General features: G+C 32.3%; 1 protein-coding gene across 2 annotated transcripts in view; it reads left to right on the forward strand.

Annotated features, from left to right (window-relative positions):
- The window catches only part of LOC124357647 (transient receptor potential protein), a 67347-nt gene that overhangs the window by 17119 nt on the left and 25084 nt on the right, over positions 1–25144 (forward strand). For both annotated transcript variants that reach the window (XM_046809624.1, XM_046809623.1), the window contains exons 2-8: positions 2351–2425; positions 4963–5123; positions 8943–9087; positions 14408–14503; positions 16682–17026; positions 24673–24846; positions 25010–25144. The exon at positions 25010–25144 is cut by the window's right edge and continues 100 nt beyond it. In XM_046809624.1, the coding sequence (XP_046665580.1) occupies positions 2423–2425; positions 4963–5123; positions 8943–9087; positions 14408–14503; positions 16682–17026; positions 24673–24846; positions 25010–25144 (1059 nt within the window). In that variant the 5' untranslated portion in view covers positions 2351–2422. The remainder of the gene's footprint in view (positions 1–2350; positions 2426–4962; positions 5124–8942; positions 9088–14407; positions 14504–16681; positions 17027–24672; positions 24847–25009) is intronic.

The following is a 25144-nucleotide window of genomic DNA, read 5'->3' on the forward strand; positions in this document are numbered from 1 at the left end:
ACCGACTCTTGATAGAAATGTATTAGAGACTAAAAGCGGGATAAAAGTTACCCTTTATCCAAGAAAGAGTTCAAGTTTAAGGTTATAAGGTAAAAGGGCAGTTAATTCGTCTGTCTTTCTGTCTGAGCGGAACTCTTTTGTACACTCTGTTGGGACCTTCGATACTGGCTTTATCGTTCTATTACTTGTAAATACAAATACTTCAAAATGATTACGCAAGAATGTTCGGAAAATTAGCAGTATCAGTAATAACAATTTAATTTATCTTACTGTTAAAATAAACATTTGTTAGCTATATTACAACTCTCTTTACCCCCCTTCCCTAACACATAAAGAACAGTGGCAAAAAAGCAATTCCAATAAATGATGCTTTAGTTAAAGATTTCCTAATACTTAAATTTTTGCTACAAGAGTGAGACAGATCCTTGTGATTCTTATACCTTTCTTAGTGAGTATGCAATATGGCAAAAGTCTATAAGTTTAAAAAAAATAAATAGGCCTATTTAACGTAAGTGTTGTTTTTGTAATTAAATTAAGTTTTTTCAAAACCTAAAAATGTCAGTAATTTAATACATAACAACACCGTTCTACTTTCTGCCTCGCTCCTTCTCATTGTTTTTTTTCGGCCGTTTACGGTCTTTATGTTTAAGAATTATATTATATACACTTTTTTGCTTAAAATTTGTGTTAAAATAATCACTAAATGATAATAATATTGTTACATTCAATATTGAAAAAATACTTCATGTTCGAACACATTGAAACGAGACACAGATACCAGCAGAATAGAGGTTATGGTCATTTTGAGACGTAAATAAACTTATGCTATTCCAGTGTTGTTTAAAACTCAATCCTCAGAGTTTAAACTCAATTTATACTCATCGGTTTAGTTCTCGTAATGGAAAGGCAAACGTCCACAAAAACATTTCCACATTAGAAATATGAATTGGTTACTCATTGTATAATTAATTTTAATAGGCTTCTTCTACAAGACTAAGATGACATCGCCAAATTTGTTTAATTACAAGATATATTAGAACTTATTTACGAGAAATATGTAATAAAATTATGTCAACACGAAAGCGAACTTAGTTACATCAGAATATAAGAACTGTGTAGTATTTCTTTGATCAAGTTTAAAATGTACAGCACATCAAAAGGATTACTTTATGCACTGAATTTAATTTTTGCATTCGTTTTGTTTTTAAACTATTGAAAGCATGCTAAACGTGTCACTTTATGGTTCTTTAAGGTACAACCACAAGACCCTACAAATACATTACCTAAAATATATTTATTCTATATTGAATTTAGTCAATTCATTTGAGTGTACAGAAAACTATATATGACATCAGCAAGCGTTGGCTTGCTAAAGTAACAATCCACAGAGCGAATTAAATTGTAATTCCGTAATTATGGGACACCCTTAGTCTGCAACAAAAAACTCTATGTTTTCACCTTGACATCTTTACTGCCGGGCTATACTGGGTGAGACCAAGCAGACGTCTAAGCCCCTTAGCAGTAAGGTTTCTACAGGCCACGTGTTTAAGACATAAATTTAGTTTTTGTAATTAGTCATAGTTGAACAAAAGTCTATTGGTCTCTATGACTTCTCCGCGTGATTTTAGAATCCGTTTTATCCTTAAAATTAACTCAATAATTTAATTTCCTATTTTATGGTGTCACATAAATTATTTTATGAATTATGTTTAAACTCACATAAAACCCTACACTTACGTTGGATTAAGATCAACTTTATTTGTCAATATTAAAAAGCACTTTGCCAGACATTGTATACAGGGTGGCCCATAAGTCAGTTGTCACTTGCAATTTTTAAGACGATGTTTGTATAGAACAACGTGGAAGCCACTTTGAGCACCTATTGTAGGTTAGATACTCTTTAAAATAATAATTAAAAATAAATAATAATAATTAAATTAATAATACTGTACTTTGTATAAATAAAGTATTTTTACTTTTCTGGTAACTTTGTATTTTCATTTCTGACAACTGACTTATGGGCCACCCTGTATTTTATATTTTGTGCTGCATAATTCCGTAAAATAACATTTTTGAAAGTGAAAAGTTTATTTTTAAACTTACTTTTCTATTTCAGAGACTCGCCCACATTCGAGTGAATTCATTCTACGCCTATACAAGCTAATTAAAAATAAATGTACGTTTAGCATCAGTGTTGTGACATCATGTATAATTTATTCTTGTTATTTCAATGTAATAAAATGTAACCGTAAATGTGTTCCAGCGTTTTAGCGTTAAACAAATTTAATTCCAGTAAAGTGTATGTATGAGAGAACTACATTAGCGACATTCTACCTTGTTTTGATTTCAGATTCAAACAACCTCCCGCCCACCCGATGTATACACACTTGCCTCAGTGAAACTGACGTAAACAACAACCGACATGGTGAGCCAAAACATTGCGTACTTTCTACCTTAACAGTAAACGTGAACTGTATCATAATTGGTTTATGTAGCTGAAATATTGTTGACAGTCACTACTTCTGTATAGAAAATAAGAAATTATTTTATTCGCTTAAATTCTGAACTTTACTCACTTGATTCTTTAATGATCTATCTGTTCGTCGAGTTTCACTAGTCAGTGATATGTTTATGCAGGTATAAAATTTGAGGGCGAACCTCAGTAAAATATTTTGTATGTGAGTTAAAATTAGAATGAAGGATCGAATTTTTGTTAGTAGTTGGCAAAAATTTCAAATTGTTGCCTTGAAATGTTAACATGCCTACAGGTTGTTATATGAATCGACACCTTATATTTGAAATAAACAAATTTTCTATGACGAAAATTATGACTGACATAAAAAGAAATTTTACATGCTTTGGAGAAATGTGATGCCAACACTAGAGCAAATGCTGGACTGAAGTATAATACGTTATAGTGAAGGTATATTTTTCTTGTTAATGTCAGCCACAATTTTCATTATGAAAAATATATATTTTTCTTTTCAAAAATAAGGTAATGTTGATTTATTATAATATAATTGTTTTATTTTTGTTATTAATGGCGGTGTCGTGATAGAGCGTCAAAAATTCTGGAGTGTCTAATAACTATTTTAGATAATTTCATTTTTTTGTATTTCTATTACAGTTTCTAGGCTTGAATTGAGATCTAATAAATACTTCTTTTTAAATATATAGTCGTAAGTTATTATACTTTTGTATAACAATTGAAAATATTTTATAAAATCCATTAAACTATATTCGAACTCTTTATTTAAAAATTCAGTTATGCTTTTCTTTGTATATTCTTAGAATGTTTATTTTAAGTTCTTGAAATCGAGATTTCTGTATTTTTTTAGATTTTAGGTGATCACTGTAATGGGTTATTTTAAGTAACTTCAAAATTGTTTATACTACAGGGGTATTAAATATGCATAAGATTATATTGTTTCGTGTAGTGGGCTGTATTTTTTGTGGTCACAATTTTGCCATTGCTGGGAAGTTAAAAGTATTGACAAACCATACATTCTAAACCTTTAAAAATCTTTACTAGAAGTCTTGTTATAAAAATGATCGCTTTATTATTATTATAACGATTAGAAGTTAACAGATGGTTCAGTAGCTTCCATTTTACTAATAATCCTATAATAACCTCATTATCTCTCATTAGCAAACATAACGAAGTGCAAGTGTTCCTGAAAAGTTTGTTTCAATTACCCACTCTCTCTCCACTGTGTGAATCTTTTCGACACATAATGCCAAAGGTTGAGGGCCCTTCACTGATGAAGACTACGACGTCGCTTCTGTGTTCTCAAGATATTCGTTTCACATAACGGAAATTGTTAATGTTAATTCAATTAGTGTTTCTTCTTCTTCCTCGAATATTAACAACTGTACTAAAATTATAATATTCTCATGCATAGCCATTATATTTTATATGGACTATTAGCTAATAAAATTTATGGGCATATTAGAAGCACTAAACTTTGTACAATCTTATTCAACATTTTGAAATTAGGCTAGTATTTTTTGTACCAAAACTATAGATCATTTTTAAATTCGCTGACAGAAAATAGTGTCTCGTAATTTATTACCACTTATACAAATTATTCATATATAGTTTGCAAGTTCCCTTCTTTATAAAAGAGGTTTTTCTTTACCCAGCTAAAAATAATTCTTAATCTGTTTTCTGCTGACTGTAACCGCTACAAGATCTCTGGATTAAAACATTTACAGCAGAAATACTTGACATTCAGAAATTTCATTTGAGAAAAGCTTCCCATTTAAATATTACACCTAGTAATCTGCATATAAAATGAAAAGTTTTGCTGTCTCTTAGTAGATTAAACCGGGAGAGTCTCGCGATATTGGCAGCAGAGGCTCGGACAACCAGAGTCAGACATCCCTGCATGTCATTGCCAACTATCACCTCTCGCCATTTATGGTAAGTCCCCCTGCTGGGTCTGCATATTTAAAATTTGTTTTTTCCTACAGTAGATTAGACCGGGAGAGTCTCGCGAGGAGCTGACTGGCAGTAGAGACTCGGTCAACCAGAGTCAGACCTCCCTGCATGCCACAACTGACTGCAACTTCTCGGCATTTGGGAAATAAGTCCCGCTGCTAGGTCTGCATATTTAAAACCTATTTTTTCATACAGTCGATGAGACCGGGGGAGTCTCGCGAGGAGCTGATTGGCAGCAGAGACTCGGTTAACCAGAGTCAGACCTCCCTGCACGCCACAACTGACTGCAATTTCTCAGCATTTGGGAAATAAGTCCCGCTGCTGGGTCTACATATTTAAAACCTATTTTTTAATGCAGTCGATGAGACCGGGGGAGTCTCGCGAGGAGCTGATTGGCAGCAGAGACTCCATCAACCAGAGTCAGACCTCCCTGCACGCCACAACTGACTGTAACTTCTCAGCATTTGGTAAATAAGTCCCGCTGCTGGGTCTGCATATTTAAAACCTATTTTTTCCTGCAGTCGATGAGACCGGGGGAGTCTCGCGAGGAGCTGATTGGCAGCAGAGACTCGGTTAACCAGAGTCAGACCTCCCTGCATGCCACAGCCGACTACAACCTTTCACCCCTCGAGAAGCGGTTTCTCTTATTAGTTGAGAGAGGAGACGTCGCTTCAGTCAAAAGGTACCTCTTTTTAAAAACTTGTTATAATTTTCTTTCATTAAGTGTATTGTTATGCCTCTTCGAAGCCATTTGTTCTGTTCTTAACTTTCCTTTAATTATGTGTGAGTCTTACATGACATAATAACCTCTTTTTCCCCTTTGAATAGTAGAATTGGAAGTATTTTAATAATATAGATTAAATTGAACTGCATTTACTATATATATATATATATATATATATATATATGTGTGTGTGTGTGTGTGTGTGTGTGTGTGTGTGTGTGTGTGTGTGTGTGTGTGTGTGTGTGTGTGTGTGTGTGTGTGTGTGTGTGTGTGTGTGTGTGTGTGTGTGTGTGTGTGTGTGTGTGTGTGTGTGTGTGTGTGTGTGTGTGTGTGTGTGTGTGTGTGTGTGTGTGTGCGTGTGTGTGTGTTTAAGAACATATGAGTCGTATGCAATATTGAGTAATTTTGGTAATGATGTATATATTTATGATTTGACAAATAAATTTATTGCTTAAGCTTAAAGTTGTATTTAAAATATTATATATTTTTACATGAAAAGATTTAGATTTAATTAGATGATTAGAATATGTAGTCGAATTCTATTGCTGGAAGCTATTCGTCATATTTAAATTTTCAGATACTCTTTCAACGATATTTTGCTATTAAATTACTAGTCACGTTACTCTTTGGTTATAGAGAGCAAGAATAATAATAATAATCATTTATAAAAACATAGTATCAGAATAGACGATTTATTGTTGAATATAAAGAAAATTTTGATTGTTCTGCGTCAACGTAGTTGTACTGTCTCTTTTTTCTCATTTTAAATTCAGTATCATGATTAATAACATAGCGGTCGAGAATTTAATTTGTTATTGAAGCTGATAATTAAGTTTAAATGTTGTATTTAAAATTGATAACTGCATTATTTTAATGTGTTTTTTTTACTTGACCTATATATTTAAAGTCTTATCTAAATCAACTGATATATATATATATATATATATATATATATATTTATCACCTTAAATCAATTCAATTTCACATCTATCATGAAAAACGTCAGAATACAGTATTTACTGAAACAATCATCATTAATTAGCGAACTTTTTAAACTGTAATATCTATATTTATTGGTTTCAGTGATGTTTAAAACTAATTATGTTGTCTCAAGGAGTATTAAGAAACACATTTATCTTTATTTTGTTTGTCTAGTCTACTAATGAAATTGAAATATTTGATAAATACTTTAGTAACGTTCAATTTTAATAACTAGGTAAGTCATAACTTTTGATCTTCACTCACATCCACTTCAATTTTTATATTTGCATAGACAGCAACATCTCATCTAACCATTCTTGTAACGTTTATATGCATCCCTTTGCGGCAGAATGATGCATAATATTTGTCAGGTAACATTTCAATTCCGAGGGGAAACCTTTTTAATATCTGGCGCAACAAAAGGCACGCAGGAGATAATATAAATATTTCCTTCAGTATTCAAGCTAAGTGGACAAGTTCCTCTAGGCTTTTGATGAGATTTTTAAGTAATGGGTATGACTGATTAAAGGGAGAAGTACTATAACAGATAAAAAACATCGCTCAAAGAAATCCGAGCACTGTGTGTTGATGGTTGTTTTACAAAACATGCGTTCTGTTTAATATTGACCAGCGGTTAAACCCGTAACGCGAGACTTTATCCTTTTCATAAGGAAAACAATAAGACAAAACAGTCTTCCGTATCCTCACCAAGACAAAATCATCATAACTGAAACTCTGCAGAGATCACCTTAAAGGACTTTGGTAGTGAGAATTTAACTTCTAAATCTAACATGTTTATGGAATTGTAACGAGAGCTAAGGACATTATTCATAGAAATTTTCGTTCCATTATAGGGGTAATAGTATTTTGTGCTGTAAAATTACATCACCAAGGTAATCTTTAAGCTTGAAGATTTAAATAAAGTATGTGCAAAATACACAATAGTTTTCATAATATTTCTGAATACAAAGACTTTACAGTTTAACCTTTGTATGTTACTTGCCAGTTTAAATATTTATGGAGTTGCAGCTTTATATATTTTACATAAAATAAATATTAATTAAAACAGGTAAAATTTAAGATGTCATGAACAACATGATTATTTAATATTGTTTAAACCATTTAGAGGTATTTTGTTAACAGAGTTTAAACAACTAAAAATGTTATTATTTGTTTTAATTGTATTTTTTATGCCAAAATGCATATATGCAAATCTTATTTTGGAATTAATTAAGACTTTTGTACTGCTAGAATAACACTTTGCCCCTCTGTCTGTCGAGTCTCAATAAAATACTGTTAACATCATTAATATATCAAAAACCCACGCAACAGCTATCCTAGCAGCCTACTGATGATTTGTAATACTATAAACGTTGTATATAACGTCTAATCACGCTTATATGTATACAGTATTACGCCAATATAAAAACACCCAATATGGATGCTATAGTCGAAATGATGTCCTAAAGGTATATGAACTAACCATCTAATGTTGGCTGAGTAGGAACTAAAAATACTAGAAAATATGAAACTTTCCTTTTATCGTCAGCTTCAAGATCAGTTTCAAAGACTCCACATGAGACTGCTAGCCAACCACATACTGTATCTGCGACCGTACTCTTGTATTGTTTAGTCATGAATTATGCAACATCTAGTTATTCTGGGGCTGACTTCATCTCTCACGTTTCCGCATGAAGAATTCCAAATTGTGTGTATTTAAATGATAGAGGAAGGATGTTCAAGTACTGTTTACCATCTTCTGTACACACGCTGTCTCTGCCAGACACTGTACACGAGTAGTTAGCTTGTACCTGAGTTTTACAGTCCATTGTAAAGGCTTAGAGAGAAATGTGATTTTAAATGTTTGTTTCATACTAAATGATGTGTAAAGTATGAGTACCTAGTGTAAAATATCTCATTGATCATCACCAGAATTTTATGTAGGCTATATTTTGTATAAAATGCAATTACTTTACCAATTTCTGCATAACTTTGCCAAACCTGACCTCCATAGCCTAAAACAACTCCCTGTTCCAAATTATAAATATATCTAGCGATATAGCCCTGCTTGAGGAAACGGTACATGTCCCAAAAAAGCCCAAACTCTGAAACTTGACACACAAACTAATCTTATAAATATTTCGACTGAGTTCGTTGATCCGTCTGATGCGCTATTTAATTCCATTATGGCGGTTTCATTTCATCTAAAAAAATAACTCCATTATTTATTACATGAAAGTTTTCGGCAATGCCTATAACGTTTCCTAAACATCTCATGATAAATAAATTACTGTTTTTTTTTTTTCTAGAACGGTTTTTGAGATATTGGTTACATGTAAATCCCATAAGACCTTCTCGATTACCAAACGCTGGCGAAAAGGATACTGTAACAAGTTTAAACCCAGTACAAAAATTTATCTTATAAATATCTTGACTAAATTCATTGGTCAGCTTGGTACTGCATTTCGTCCCATTATTGCTTCCGTCCAAATTTTAAAATTCTTAACTCCGTCATTTATAAAGTTATAGAAACAATAAATGTAGTTGTGTCCCAAAGAGATTTTTAGAAAATGGGCACATGTAAATCCCATGAGAAATAAATTAATAATATTTCAGTTGTCAGGAAAATTACCTACTTCACCCGATGAAGCCGGAAGGACTATTTATTTATTACATCCTTTGGAATATTTTATTTTATCCCCATACTCAGATTGGGTGTTTTATGGCATAATTAGCTATATAATTCTATAATGATATTTCGCACTCATATAATCAAATGACAATAAATGTGTATAGACTGCTCGATGAGCACAAGGGACATCCCGAGACGCTGAACGTCAACTGTGTCGACCCTCTCAACAGATCCGCGCTCATCGCCGCCATCGAGAATGAGAACATCGATCTCATCCGACTTCTGCTTGAGTACGAAATCAAAGTCAAGGTAAACAATAAGATATTTTACTTCTCAAATTATAGTTTCATAAGGTTGTATTTAAAGGTAAATTTAAAGGTAAAGAGTAGATTACTAATCTATAATACTTTTATATTAATGTTGTATATTTTTAAGAGACCTTTATTAAGGACCCAACAAAGCCTTGTAAAACTGAGTCATTTTCCGTCTGCGAAAGTAATGCCTTATTTTCCCGGCGAAGTTAGGGCCAAGAAGCCCTCTATAACACTTAAGCTGGGGACCAACGGCTTAAAGGTGACTTCAAAACAACCACCAATGGCCGGGCAGGCGGACCGATTGCAAGAACCGGATCGCTTAGTGGTCTAAGGAATAACTACATTAATTCTGGGGTCAAAACGTTAAAGATAAATCCGTCTATATGTGTGAATAACTCTTGATACAAAGTCCTTTAATTTTGGTAAATATATTCCTCTTGGTCCAACGAAGAACGTTATATATTTTTGGGACAAAAGTGAAATGGTATCCGTAAATCGTATAAAACCGTACATCACTTCATAGAAAAATCCTATACACTTGAAACATTTTGTATAGGTTCCTCATTCTTCAACGAAGAGATCTTTATTTTGTTTTAGCATCAAAGAGCATAAAAGAACAGTCCATGTCATGTTAGTGTGTTAACTCTTACGTTTTGTCGGATCCTTCGTTGCTCCGTTGTATCAGTTTATTGAACGAGTTTTCCTTATTTGTTTGGAGATCACCGAGCATATTTTATACATTTTGTACCCAAACTGAATAAACAATTATAGTATTAAAATTTAAAAACATAAATGATTAATTTAGAATAAAACATTAGCATATTATAGTGAAAAATGTTGCACAATTAATCACCAATTCATGGATCACTGGAACCAAATCATCAATATTTTGTCAATTGGATATGAGTTGTGTCCCTAAAGGACTATCAAAACAAAACATTTCTTCTTGTTGTGTGATAAATGATTCAACTCTATTTTACATGGTTCTCCTGCGGATTTGATTGGTACGACACGATGTAGTTCCAGCGGAATCCAATAGGAAGCAGAAGATGTTACCTAATGGCTTACCGCATATGTTGTGTTGTTTTGTCACTCTTGGCAGCTTTGCATCGAAAGTCACGAAATGCCAATACAGTAAACTTTACCATTTATTGTTAATAGTCAATCATTCAATGGCCAAACCAATCAAGTATCGTGTATATAATACAGGTTTAAACACTATAGAGTTTTTTATGAATTTATATATATATATATATATATATATATATATAAATCTCAATTTTTCTTTCTGTTATGTTTAGTCAATAACAATCAGAAAACAAGATACAACGTTTACAATAAAATAGGTTCATTAATCCAAGTATCGTTTATATAATAATAATTCTGTTACTATGTTAAATTTCTTAGGTCATTAATGATTGACTATCGATTAAGTATACAACATGAGTCCAATGTTATGTCTTGAATAGAGTGAGTTAGTCTATATCGTTATAAAAATTATGTTTCGTAATGCTAAATATTTTACCATCTCCCAAGTTTGGCCCACGTGATGAAAAACGTCTGTAGTTCGCTCAGTCACTTTATTTTATTTTGTAAATACAAAATAATAAATAAAAGTCACTCATATTTATTCTATAACTCCAAGATTCTTGCCTCCTAATTTAACTCTATTTTGTTTTCTGGCACATTACTAACGACAAAGTGACTGAGTTCAGCGAGCCTCACTGAGAGTGGTGTCCCTGCGGTAACAACCGCAACATCACCGCAATGTTCCACAGCGACGCATGCCGCAACCTCACTAATTGAAAATTACCTCAATATTCGTCCAACTACATTAATTGATTATATTTAGCTTTCATACAACCATAGAGGGTCAACTTACAGCATACATATGCTATAATAGTTCAGCTTCTGTCGTTTCACTTAATAGAAGTTCAGTGACCTAATTAGTTACTTAAAAGTTTCACAGTGTTGAAGAAATTTGAAATATAATATACAACGTTCAAACTATTTTTATTTTTATTCCTGCATGTTCTTATTAATACTTTATATTTAAATATTTGAACATGTCATTCCGCAAAGTCATGTCACACTTTTAATAACTATTTTCAAAAGTATCTCCCTGCAGACGTCCAAGCCTACATTGGTCTTAATTCTCATACACTTGAGAATTAAGATCAATGTAGGTTGGTCTTAATTAAGACCAATTAAGACCAATTTTAAAAAGTAAATTGTGGGGTAACTTATTCAATCGCACCTATGGTTAGTTGCTTTAAGTGTTCAATACACGAACGTTATGGTGATCCACATTTCCGCATAGGTCAAACACACGATAATGCTTATGTTTTACTGAAATCATAGAATTAAACTTTGCAGTTACAAAAATACACAATTTTTCTCCGCATTGTTGCAAAGATGTCTATTTTGGTAAAAGCGATATCCACACATTGCTAGATGACAACAATAAGTAACTCAACTAATAAAAACAAATCTTTATAAACAGCTGTTTAAATTTGCATCTGTTTCATAAACCTGCGACCTATAATTGAATAGCTGTAAACAATTAAGTGTGTGACTTTGTGAATACACAGTATTTTACTTTATTAACATATAATATTATTTTTATTATCAAAAATGTACATATCTTTTTTGTATTGAGAATTCTTTGGTTTTATAAAAACCTCGAAGAGCTTCGCCAAATCATCATTCATAGATATTATTGGCTTATAGATATTTACATCCAGCCCCTTTTATTAAATATCAATTATTCATCATGATAATATGTAGGTAAATTATGCGCCATCGGCATATTACTAGATGACATGTTTAAATTTCCATGTTTCATAAACCTGCGACCTATAATTGACAGTTAAGAGTGTGACTTTGTGGACACAATGTATTTTACTTTATTAACCTTTATATTATGTTATTTTATTTTCAAAAATGTGCTTTTATTTTTCACATTTAGAATTCTCTGGTTTTATAAAAACCTCGGATATCTTCGCCAAATGATCATTCATAGATATTATTGGTTTATAGATATTAGCAATCCAGTCCCTTTTATTATATATCAATTATTCATCATGATATGTAGGTAGAGCATTATCGGCGTGGTTAATTACGAAGCTCTGGTGCACCACCAAGATCTGTAATAACCATCGTATGAAACTATCATCACGACAAAGAAAAATCTGTTTAACTGCACCGGACTAGGAAACTTTTGATAGACGCCGAAATATTGGCAAGCAGCCTTTAAGTTAGCAATAGTAATTAATTGAAATTATCATTCTTGTGACACAGTTTTATCACTGCTGTTGCAGTAGAACTCAAAATACTAAAACTACCTAATCGTCTCAGGGAACACTATTTTGAGATATATAAAAGAAACTCTTTTAGAACTGTGAAACGCCATAAATCATTCTCATTCCATACATCAAGAAATTTTGAACCTTTCACTATCTGCTCGGAAGTACTGCTTTTAAGATTATAAGTAGCATATAAATAATTACAAGGTAGAAATACAACACACCACGACGAACAGGCTTCGCTAAGGTGCAATGTAACATTTCAGATCTATAGTTCATTTCATTTCGAGATGGTCTGCTGACAGATAAACAGACACAAATATTACGCATGAACTCGTTCGTGTAGAAATGAAGTTTCATTCAAAATTTTAAAGTCTACATATTAAATCTTTATCGTATTATCTTGCCAGATAATACATTCACACTTTTGTTCATTAAATTGGGTTTCGTAGTTAAATAACACACGCCTACTAACCAAGCGACAATAAAATTGTGTTTTATGTGTTGGGATATCCATGTGTTAATATTTGATTTGAATAAAGTTTAGGTGTAATAGGTTTACTTACAAATTTATTTATTTTGATACTTAATCGGTGCCATGATGGTAACCATCAAACGAATTTAAAAATATTGACATAGGGTTAATCCCATGGAGTGATATGTACCAACATCTAATTCAGTGTTTCTCATATATAAATGAAGTTTCATGCAAAATTTCAAAGTCTATAGGTCAGTTTTGTTTTCGAGATAGCGTGCGGACACCAGATAGACAGACAGAAATGAAATTTTTCCAGTTCCTCGAGGGATAGGCTTCGTTAACGCTCAATCCATAACCATGTTCTACGCAATCATAAAACTTAACGTTCCACGATGGAAGTAATTGATAAAGCTTGTTCCGGGCAGTAAGTATATAAGAGCTTACACGATAAGCTTATCAACAGATAAGTTTGTACTCATGTTAGATTTGTGTAAATCTACTTAACCGTTAGTTAATTATGAATTAAATGTCTTAAGAAATTAACTTTAGTGTCAAATTACTGTTCTATGCAAAATTATTTATTTTAAAAAGTATTTTGTTGTACTTTGATGTAACAATATGTACATAAAATATTTTTACTTAGTGTTTCCTTAAAGTATTAGTTCTAGGAAACGTTATACTTTATATTATTATGCTACAAATATGTTGTCATTTTTACCTGAAATATAAAATATCGAAATATGAATATTTTGGATATTGCACTTATAATTTTTACGTTATTGTTACAATATTTAAATGTTAATTGGTATTAAATGAATGGATAATTTATTCATAATATAATAACTTAATTCATCTTCATTTTCAAATTAACTTGAATTGCAATATCCTTTTTGGATCTACCTTCATTGTCATGGTCTTAAAGTTAGCCGCAGGTACTACTTGTTCGCTTTATTGGATTTGTATAGTCTGGTATCAATTTGTTTTATAATTTCAAATGCCTAATTTATATTTGGTGAATATTTTAATAACAGTTTAATAATCAAAGTCCAGCAAGAGATCTTTTCTTCTGTGACCTGAATTTATCCCATTTTACAAAGAATTATGTTATTTTATTAGTTTATAATTATATTTTGTCGATTATTTAGATTGTATTAAGAAGAGAAGCTTTATTTTGTTAGAGTAATTCTAAAAAATGCATGGCAACAAAAAAGTTACTTCTATTTTTAATAACAATTTATTTTATTATAATTTCAATTTCTTGAAGATGCATTAAGCATTTATTGACGATCCCTGGTGGTTTATTATGAACTCAATAAATTTTCAATTCTATAAAGCCTCTTTTTCATTTCCCTACTTAGCCATGATTTAATTTAATAAAAAATATTGCAATATCACTTTAAATGTAATAGCATAAAAGCGAGCGACAAATAAACCATTATTGCTTAAAACTGTCAAACTGACCTCGTTCATTACGCTGTTTGGATTCCACTACTGTTAAAATCATAATCACAATGTTTTATGTTCTCTGCCAGGACTCTCTGCTCCATGCCATCAAGGAAGAATACGTGGAAGCTGTGGAGATTCTCTTGGAGTGGGAAGAGCGTATCCATGTCTCAGGCCAACCTTATGTAAGTTTATAGTTATTACTTGCTCCCTTTGGAGCATGTTCGTTAGTTGGTTCAAAATTTCTCAATTAATTTTAAGAATTTATTCCAGAACAGAGATCTTTGTGTGAGCCAGATATATCAGGATGTAACACGTAATTCTTTTACTTATTGATTAAGTGAATATATATATGTAAAAATATGAACGTAGAATTCTACACAATTATACATTAGTAATTTACTTTGTGCATTTGTGTGTACACACACAAATTCACATAGTAAAATTTTCCTAATTACAATTAGGAAACCGTTAATTTGTATTTTGTTCGCATTTATCTTTTCATTACATTTTCCAAAAAGCTTTGAAATTTGTGCTTCTATAATTACATAGATTATTGCAACCATTACACATATGGCTTGTCATTATAGCCTAATCAATAATAGCCATAGGTACCCTGTAAGTTATACAGGGTCGATTAAAAGTCTGGAAACACCCAGATAACTTTTTAGTATATTTGAAAAGAAAAGGAATGATATTCTGGATATAATAAGATAGCGACCTCTAGTTTTTGGTCTTCAATCTCTTAAAAATACTATAAAAAGGATAAAATTTTTAAAATTAGCAATTAAAAATTTTAACTAGGTACCCTGAAAATTATACTTTTTACGTATATGGGCATATTAAGTCACGCACAAAGTACATTTTGTTTTTCATTAAACATTATGTGTTATCTGGATGTCTCCCGACTTTTTATTTACTCTATATATCACTTTTAATAACCTAACGGATATCTACATTTCATGAAAATATTCATTAATACTGTGGAAAATGCCTCTTACTTAATAAAAAGAGTAAATATGGCGGTTATTTGAAAACTGGAAAGTGGATGCAAGACTATGTTTTCTTTCACTTAAAACAAGTAATATTTAATGATGCATACATATCCCAAAGGTAATACGTGCAAGATGTGTGTCGCTATCTTAGCATTAATGTTCTCATATTCACAAAGAAATTCCGCCGTATCGCTTCTAGCTTATTCCCTTAGATCGTTTTTCCTCATCATATTGTGTGTGTGTGTGTGTGTGTGTGTGTGTGTGTGTGTGTGTGTGTGTGTGTGTGTGTGTGTGTGTGTGTGTGTGTGTGTTTGTGTGTGTTTGTGTTCACAAGATTAATATTCATGTTTGATCTAAACATAAATGTGTTTTTTAATTCACATATATTTTATGGCTCAAATCGAGATACCTGTATACTGCTTTTCTTACCAGTATTTCCATATTTCCATATCAGTGCACAGTTTCAATTTCCTTATACTAAAGATTAATACATTTTATAACACGAAATATAAGTAGAGATCAAGACACAGCTGATGCCTATTAACTGACATTTTTGTTGCTCCCGGCTTGTGCAAGCGGGCCTTTAAAGTGGTTGTGCTCGCTTGTTAGTTGACGGATTTCGTTAAAAATAGTGCTTCTTGAATTAATATAAAAATTTCAAAATACTTGGTATCTTGTAAATTGTTTATTAATTTACTGGTTTTTTGTTATATGCATTTAAAATTTTTCAACAAGCACCGTTTTGTTAATATCAAAACAAATCAAATCATTATTTCTTTGCGTTTTTCTTATTTCTCATAACGTATGTACAAATTTTGGTAATATAGACATATATATATATACTCGTACATACATGTGTGTGTGTGTGTGTGTGTGTGTGTGTGTGTGTGTGTGTGTGTGTGTTTTATGTTATATAATTTGCACATACGCTATGAGAAATAAAAGAAAACTCAAAGATATATACATATATTTATATAATACAAAATGGTGGCTAGCGGATAAATGATACATGTAGCGACCTATGTTTATAGAACATTTTGTAATCATCAGCCACAGAAGTTGGTAACCCTTTTGTGAACACCCTGGTATTGTGTTGTAATATATGCCACACATTAAACCAAGTGAACACTGCTGTGGATCACATAGATTCAGTAGTAACGGCTGAGTAAAACTATGCCATTTCGATTCCATGATCAACGACCTTTGATAAATACACTTAGTTGTGAGCTATTGCATTGTTTATAGGAGGGATCCATGACTTCACCCCATGAAACGTAATGACATACAAGCAGAAACTTCTGAGGTGATTGCCGGTAATCAAAGGTTATCGAGTTAGTTCCCCTTGTAATGCGCCCATCGATGTTGCAGAGTTGGGAAGCTGTGGACCGTTCCGTCTCAAACTTCACCCCCGACATTACACCTCTGATACTCGCCGCCCACATGAACAACTACGAGATACTGAAGATTCTGCTCGACAGAGGGGCCTCACTGCCCATGCCACACGACGTCAGGTGTGGGTGTGACGAGTGTGTGGTGTCTAGCGAACAGGACTCTCTACGCCACTCTCAGTCGCGTATCAACGCGTACCGAGCCCTCACCTCACCCTCTCTCATCGCCCTCTCCTCCAGAGACCCTCTCCTCACCGCCTTCGAGTTGTCCTGGGAATTGCGGAGGCTCAGTAAAATGGAGACCGAGTTTCGTGCAGAGTACAACGTAAGTTATTGTAATGATCAATTACCTGTGGGTAGCTAAATTACTGGCAGCTGCATTAACGGTTGGCTATAGTAAGCCAGTGGTAACTGCCAAATTACCGTATTTTCTCTTATTTATTTATTTATTTCCAACGGTAAACCATTATAATTATACAACACATTTGGCACAATAAGATGGCATAGCTGACAATACATGACATAGAAACAGCTGACCAGAAAGATTGCAATAATATACTCACTAACTATAAATATAAATTACAATATTAATAATTGATACCCACCATTATAAAGCAAATAATATGCAACACAAATAGAATAATAAAGCTTACACTAAGCGTGCACAATAAATCTACAGTTAACAGTAAAAAAATTATCTTGTTTTCTAAGGAAGTTATGCACAATGTGTTTAATGTAAACTGCTCCCAATCCATTATAAAATGTTTATTTGATCTCTCCTGTGAGCCCTCAGTGACCCCTACGCAACGGTAAAGCCGAAATATTGTCAGACTTAAAGTGTCCATTTTAAACTTTGTTAAATTTAATAAAAAATATTCAACTATATTTAAATATTTTGTGTGAATGTTAAAAATCTTATTTAATACCAATGAGGTTGGTTCACAAAACTTACTTCCTCCATCAAGTTTCGAACCCGGCTGCCTGGTGAGCATGCTATTCATAAAATATACTCCATTCTAATATGAATGTGTCTGAAAAAAGGTTGCCAAACTGATGTCGTTGGCAAATTCACAGTAATACAGTAATACCCCTTGATGCTAACAGTTTTCTAATGAGATTTTTATAAATCGATATAGCCAAAAAGCTTTATATTTATTAAACAAAAAATATTTTTTTTCTCACTTGTAAGTTCTTGTTAATAAAAAGTATAGTTGAATGTATTGGACTTGAAATAAATAGCAAATTCATCAAATATTATGGTGTGTTAGCAAAATAAAACAAAAATTAAAATATGACAATTTTATAGTTTTATTCCTTTATTTGTTGACATGTGGGAAGCAGGCGTCCATGGAATTTGATAACTTTTCATCTTATATTCCAGCTATAAAAACATACCATAGGATCACATTTCGTAAAAAACAATTTTCATATTTAATGGGTTATAAACCATAGAATTAAATTTTAGTTAGTTACGGAATAATTTTTTATATCACTACTAATGATCAATTTGAAGAAGATAGAAAATGTGACACTTTTTGCTCATCTGTGACACTAACTTTGTTAGTATAGCATCTCCGTTCCAATAGCTATTTTTATATTTAAATACAAAACTTAATTGTATTTGCATTAAATTTTATTTATTCATAATACAAATATTAATTGCATTCCATAATTTAAATTTAGGTGAATATTTTCATGACCTTTAAGACGATGGTTTGAAGTACAATTAGAAAGCAAAGTTACAGACTTGCGAATTAGCTTTGGATGAAGAGTCGTTAAATCTTTTCATGAGTCAACTACGTTGAAGCTGTAAGTGGCATGTATAGTAAGTTTAATTAATCTTACTTTAATTTCTCTCGGATGATTTAATTTCTCCGAGTACACTATAAATCTCACACCCGAAAACTTCTGCTTCGGCTTACGAGAACTACATAGAACTAAACTAGGATTTTTCATCTAGGAATTCATCATAAAGAGAATATAATTGAAAAACACGTTATTATATGTAACAGTAACATATAAGAGAATTCCTGAGCTTTATAAAACATTAAAAGGCTTGTAAGCTGCACGTACTAAGATAATAACTTAATAACCTTTTACTAAGGTTTTATCTCTTACGTAACTTGAAAGTAAATTGATGTAGTTCCGAGTAACATGATCGGTAAAGGAAATTTATCTTTCATAAGAATTTATACGAGCTTTTATTTAGTGCGTTACAATGTTACAATATTCTTTACTTTGATAACATTAATAATATTTGGCGATCGTTTATCCCTTACGGTTTATTTACTTTAAAATTTATTTACCAGTAATTAAGTTTAGTATCTTAAATATTTTGTTAAACTTAACTTACAGGAGAGTCACAAATATTTCAATAGTAATATTATTATTATTTTTCTTTAATAATAGTACTATTATTTGACTTCGTACTTATACTTATTCAGTGCACATTGCAATAGTAGTATACTTTGTGCTAAATATGTAATTATTTACAAAATATGTTTTAATCATTTATAATACTAATATGATTAGTTTCATTATAACTATGTCTAATGGCCCATTCATAGTGTCATAGCCTTTCGTGCAAGTGATTCAGTGGTGTAAATAGTAATTAGACACTAATTATTTAATGTATGCGTATATAAACGTATGAACTGATTTTGTACGACTCAATTTCAATTAGCTGAAAGGTGTTCCACTATAAAGTCTCTCAAAAACATCCCGTTTAGTGTAACATGGATCCTATTCTACCCCTACCCCTGTAATGAGGGTTCACTACACGCCATTTTCATCCCCTCCCAGAAAAGTAACTGATTTCATTTGATGTATAGCTTGAAATCTTTTTAAAAACTCGGTATTCAGACTAAATAAAAATAACCAAAAACTATAAGATGAATAAATGATGTTGTCATTTGCTCATCCTTTTTATACAATAACCAATACTGGAGCACAGCGCTTTATTTTATTTTAATAATTTTGTAAACTTGACCTTTTTATTTCCACCTTTTTTCGTCGTATTAGTGTCTGAAGAAAGAAAAGATAAAAAACGCCTTTTTATCATTTTTAAGGGTTAAAGTAAATTTAAAATTTCTCTTCTCTACTGGCAAGATATTTAGAAGGGTTCTAACTATGAAATAAAACATAACAACTGAAAACACACTGCACCACCATTGAGTCTTTAATTACGGATATATCCCCTCGTTTTGATGATGATAACAGAGACAGAACTTTTAACTAAGCTACACCAACTGTTGAAATGCTGTGTTTATTTTTCTTATTGGAATATTCGTTAAACTACAGCAGAATTTAGGAGACTAGTGTATTTTTAATAGAGTTTATGCAAGTTGCAAATCTAGTTAATTATTCAATGGTGTAGAACTTTCTGTACTGGCCCCAGGTAGTGTACCGCAAAAGTTGTGTCTTGTACACTCGAACTTTCTTGGATAAACTTGTTTTCATACGGACGATGGTAATTACAATTGCACCATCTACACGTTTTTGTTAACTGTATATGTTTTCCTTACAAGTAAGTTCAAGTTGTTTAACTATGGTACTAAAATGGCTAAATAATATTTTCCAGAACAAGAAATATACAAGGAATCCAACTGTATTTCAAAATAAGTATAAAATTCAATTGAGAAATAGAATATATCTTTGTATATTATATGGTAATAATGAGACTTACTAATGTTGAAATTCCAAGTATTTAATGATCAGAGATCACTTTTTGTATCAAAAATTTTTTTTAAGGTTTATTATTGCATATATTACTACAGTATGTTTCATTATAAAAGAATGGTTTGTACTTCACCTACAGTGTTTAAAACTCAGATGAAAGGTTTATACCTTCCGTTTGAACCTACATTGAGTACAGCAAAAACCGATGTCATTTACATCTGGGTAACTACCTATATGGATTTCCAGGAGCGGCCCATCACTAACCTGTTAAGATACTGGAGTAACAGTGTGGATCGATAAGTCTAGTCTACTGCGGAAGATGACTTTTAGAGTGGGTGGGGCTCCCTTTGTACCTAGTTCTCGCTATCCTTACAGGATCTCGACAGGAGATGGCCCTTATTCATCCTGTATATCCCATCACTCCGGAAGCAAACGCTTTCGTCCTTTTATGACAAAATGCAATGAGATTTAAAATTTCCTGTCCCAAGTAAAAACCAACAAAGAATTATTTAACAAACTTATTTATCAAATCTTCCAGAGCCTCAGAAAAAAACATTTTAATTACACAAGGTCATGGAAAACATAAAATAAAGAAGTCTCACTGGAACAAATATTCGCAGCGTGATTCGACGTCCAGGTCTAATACCACCATTGTCTGGACCTAGTGCAACAATAGCTCGTTCTTCTGGCTGATTTAGTTATACTCAGTGATGAATCTAGGTCTGATTTGTCTTTTCACAAAATACCTAAAATGGAGAGAGAATACGTACTACTGTTTGTTAATCTTAATCTGTATAAACTTAATCTTAAAATAATTCAAAAAACTTCAACCACAAATAAAGTAGGCCTAAGGTTTCTAAAAATTCAACATTCTATACGTATAACACATGTTGAAATTGTGGGACATGAGGTGTATTAATACAATTTATGTTCCAAAAATTTCACTCCAAGTTAAAGAATATGGTATATTACCACAAATTTAATTTAACACTATTCATAAACGAGAAGTAAAAATTTCATTGCTTGAAATATATCCCAAAAAAACCTACGGATCCAGATAATGCAATTTGAAATCTGGGGACTTGTTAAACTATTATTAAAACACATTTACTATCTGTTGATTGAGCCATAAAAGGAGTTTTCAAAACCAGTGAAGCGTATCCGGGTGGGATTTTCAAAATAGGAATAGGCCTATATGTGAAGCAGGAATCCTAAGAATGTCCAAGAAAATTTTCAGTACAATTTGTTCAGTAGTTTTTACGTGATTCAGTAACACACACACAAATACAGAGAGAAATACTATTAGATATTCATATTATATTATAGTTTAGTTAGGCAAAAACATCATTCAAGGAGGTTTACATAATTTATCTGCTTTTTAGACAACAATAAAAATTTGTAGCCTTATTATCTTATTAGTTTGAATCAGATTCAAAACGGTCAAGCCCAAAAATTGGCCAGACTTTATGATATCCATCGTGTAAACTTTTTTGTAATGTACAAAACATTGTATTTATTGATCAAACTCTATACGCATCGTTTCTGCTAATTCACTATCGTAACACTTTTCCCGTCATCATAGGCCGGGTTGTGGTCGGAGGCAAACTCTCAGGCCGTTCAGTTACTAGTTCCCCTACCGAAATTGTTCTCTGGTTTGTCTTTTTCTATTCACCTGCTTGGCACAATTTTACTTATTATTAAAATAAATAAAAACTAGAAATAATGTAATTGGAGGAGAAATATTCGGTAGTAATGAATAGACTGAAAATGTCCTCCTTTTTTTGGAACTACGGTTGCAAAATCGATGTGTATTTCTCCCTTGTGTTACTTATACAGTAAACGCTCTATAATCCGACAATCAAGTTGAAACACCTTACTGAAAGCTATATGATCGCACGTTTTCTCGTGGTTTGCCCGACTTTCACGTATACGGAACCAGTTTTATCCGTATTGCTGGTGTGTTTAGTGTTGGAGTTCATTTCTTTGTGACAGTTTTTAGCCCCAAGGAATAGGCCTACCTTACCGTAAGTTTGTACCGTAGTTTTTTTGAATAGTGTTAGGTATAGTAAAACAAAGATTTTGTATATTTTAAGCATTTTTATTTATGGTCTTCTAATAATCCGGCATTTCACCAATCCGCCCTTACCAGGGCCTTATATGTGCCAGATTAGTACAATTTCGCTGTAATTAAAATCGGATGTTCAAAATATTTGTTCGGTCTTTATAAGGATTCGAGGATATATAAGTATTGTTTCGATCTTCCTCAGTAAAGGTCATCTACGCTTCTTTACTATATTAACATATAATATAGTAAATAATACTATATTATATTAATATTATAACACCTTGTTAAAATATTGTGTTACTTTAAATTACTAGATATTCCTAAAGAGAGTTCATCTTCCTTGTTGAGTACTTGGAATAAAATTTCATTTCACAAAGTCGTTATTCCTGTAGAACATTAATTGTTGAGTGTTACTGTCCGACCACAAAGTAATTAATGTTCAAATGTATAACCAATATTTTCCGCAAATTCTCAAACAAAGCTCTCACGAGATCATTTTTCTTAGTTTATTAACACAACGAGATTTGTGAGTTGTACTGGAACACGGCTAAAGTGTGATAAAGAATGGCTGTATTACAGGGGTGAGTAATATTAATGGGGTGTGTCGCTGCTGCCCTCTATTAATTCTCGTGTGGTCACCCCCACCTCCGTACCTGTGTCATATCGGATACCGGTATTCGGTCCATGTTCGACATTTAAAAATATGATCACATGTAGTGACAGAACTCCTATTAGTTTTGCCACGTGCCAATGTATGAATATACTGCCTTATTCAGTAAAAAAGTGAGTGTTCAATGTTTTTAAGTTTTATAGATGATACATCAGTACTTGTCCATATGTTTATCAAACAAGAGTGATTTTATTTCTTTGGATAAAATTCAAAATGGAAATTGTTTATTATGTTGTTTATAAATAATAACGATAGTTACATATTAACTCCGAAATAAATATAGAAACATTCTTTACATCTTATATTCGAATATATTGATTTATAAATAGAAATGTGTCCTCTGTTTAACCTTTTTTGTTTCCTTGTGCCTTTGAAATTGAGACATATATTAGACATTATTGATCAATACTACAATAAGCACGTATTATTAAAAACGCATTCATACACTTGCTCAAGTCTTCATTTTATTATTAACAGGCCACAAAGTTGGCGCCTAAGTGAAGACGGTTTTGATTACTTACTTTCTCATCGATAACTTTAGAAGTAATCTACATTTTATAGCCCTCTGAGAAATTGAACCCGTTTATCATACTCTTGCTGGTGAAAACATGAAACAAACCCGAGATCTTATTAAAGTTTTCCCCGTATGTTTGAGTCTTCGATATTTGTATTTTTCTTTAAGCAAAGCCTTTTGCCTTTCCCCAAATAATTTATTAGTACAGTCATTTTTGCTCGAAGTGTACGCATATCAAATCTACATGGGCTGCGCCTGTAAATTTTAATATAAATACACCCAAGTGATCATCATTAGATAAAAAATATACATATAACAATAATGTTTAGGGCTTTATTTTTTAGTATAAAATTTGAGTTTTAATTTTATTTCAAACGAATTACTTAGTTGTTTTAGCAATATTTTATATAAACCGTCGTATGATCAAGTATTTGGTATTGGATATTTGCAAGTAACTTAGGTTTCATTTAATCTTATATATTTCCTTAATAACTTTAGTTTAATACACATTTAATTACAATTCATCAGAAGGTACAAATTCAATTGTATTTTTTAATATTTTAGATTTTTTAGTTTTATTTGACATAAAAATTTGTAAAGACCGCTCATAAGAATATTGAAGTTTTTTGTACAGTGGAACGAAGAGATATACTGAAATTTGAATTTGGATTTAAGAGGAATTTGTTAAACAGGCTATGAATTTTTGAATTAAAACAATATAAAACAACTTGAACATTTACAGTTAGAATTAATCCTTTCTTCAAACATTTCCCCAGTTTTCAGATTTAAAATAAAAAATAATGTTATATAGAGACGTTTCAGTCTATGCTTACAGTTAAATTTTATACGGAATGCCTACATTTCTTTAAAAAGTCTTACAGCTCTACTAATGTTTGAATGATGTGCCAGCTAGTATATGGTAGTTCGCATGTGTAGCAATACTCATTGAAATCTTGATGTACCTTATGACTAGGCGTAGTAAGGCCTGTAATAGTAACTCTCATTCAATATCTTTAATGCTTTGACCGTGCTGGTGTTGCACAGGAGATGAGAGCCCAGACACAAGACTTCGCCACGTCTCTACTCGACCACGCGCGGACCAGCAACGAACTGGAGATCATGCTCAATTACGACCCCGATTCCAATGAACCCTGGGAGCCCGGCGAGCGACAGACCCTGGATCGCCTCAAGCTTGCTATCAAGTATAAGCAGAAGAAGGTGAGTCATTCAGATCTCTATCGCATGATTGACAAAGTCTTAATGAACCTTGCTCATTGGTAACTGGATGATATAATCCAATTACGTAGAACTGAGTTTGAACTTAGGTTTAACAAGGATGTGTTAGTGTGAGGCTGTGAATGAAGTTGACTGGTGGTTGCAGTTTGTAGCACATCCCAACGTACAGCAGCTTTTGGCCGCAATCTGGTACGAGGGCCTCCCGGGGTTCCGGCGGAAGACTATGGTCGGACAAATGGTGCAAGTGGGCCAGTTGGGTGCCATGTTCCCCGTATACAGC

The sequence above is a fragment of the Homalodisca vitripennis genome, chromosome 3, assembly GCF_021130785.1.
Source record: "Homalodisca vitripennis isolate AUS2020 chromosome 3, UT_GWSS_2.1, whole genome shotgun sequence".
In the NCBI taxonomy this organism is placed as follows: domain Eukaryota; kingdom Metazoa; phylum Arthropoda; class Insecta; order Hemiptera; family Cicadellidae; genus Homalodisca; species Homalodisca vitripennis.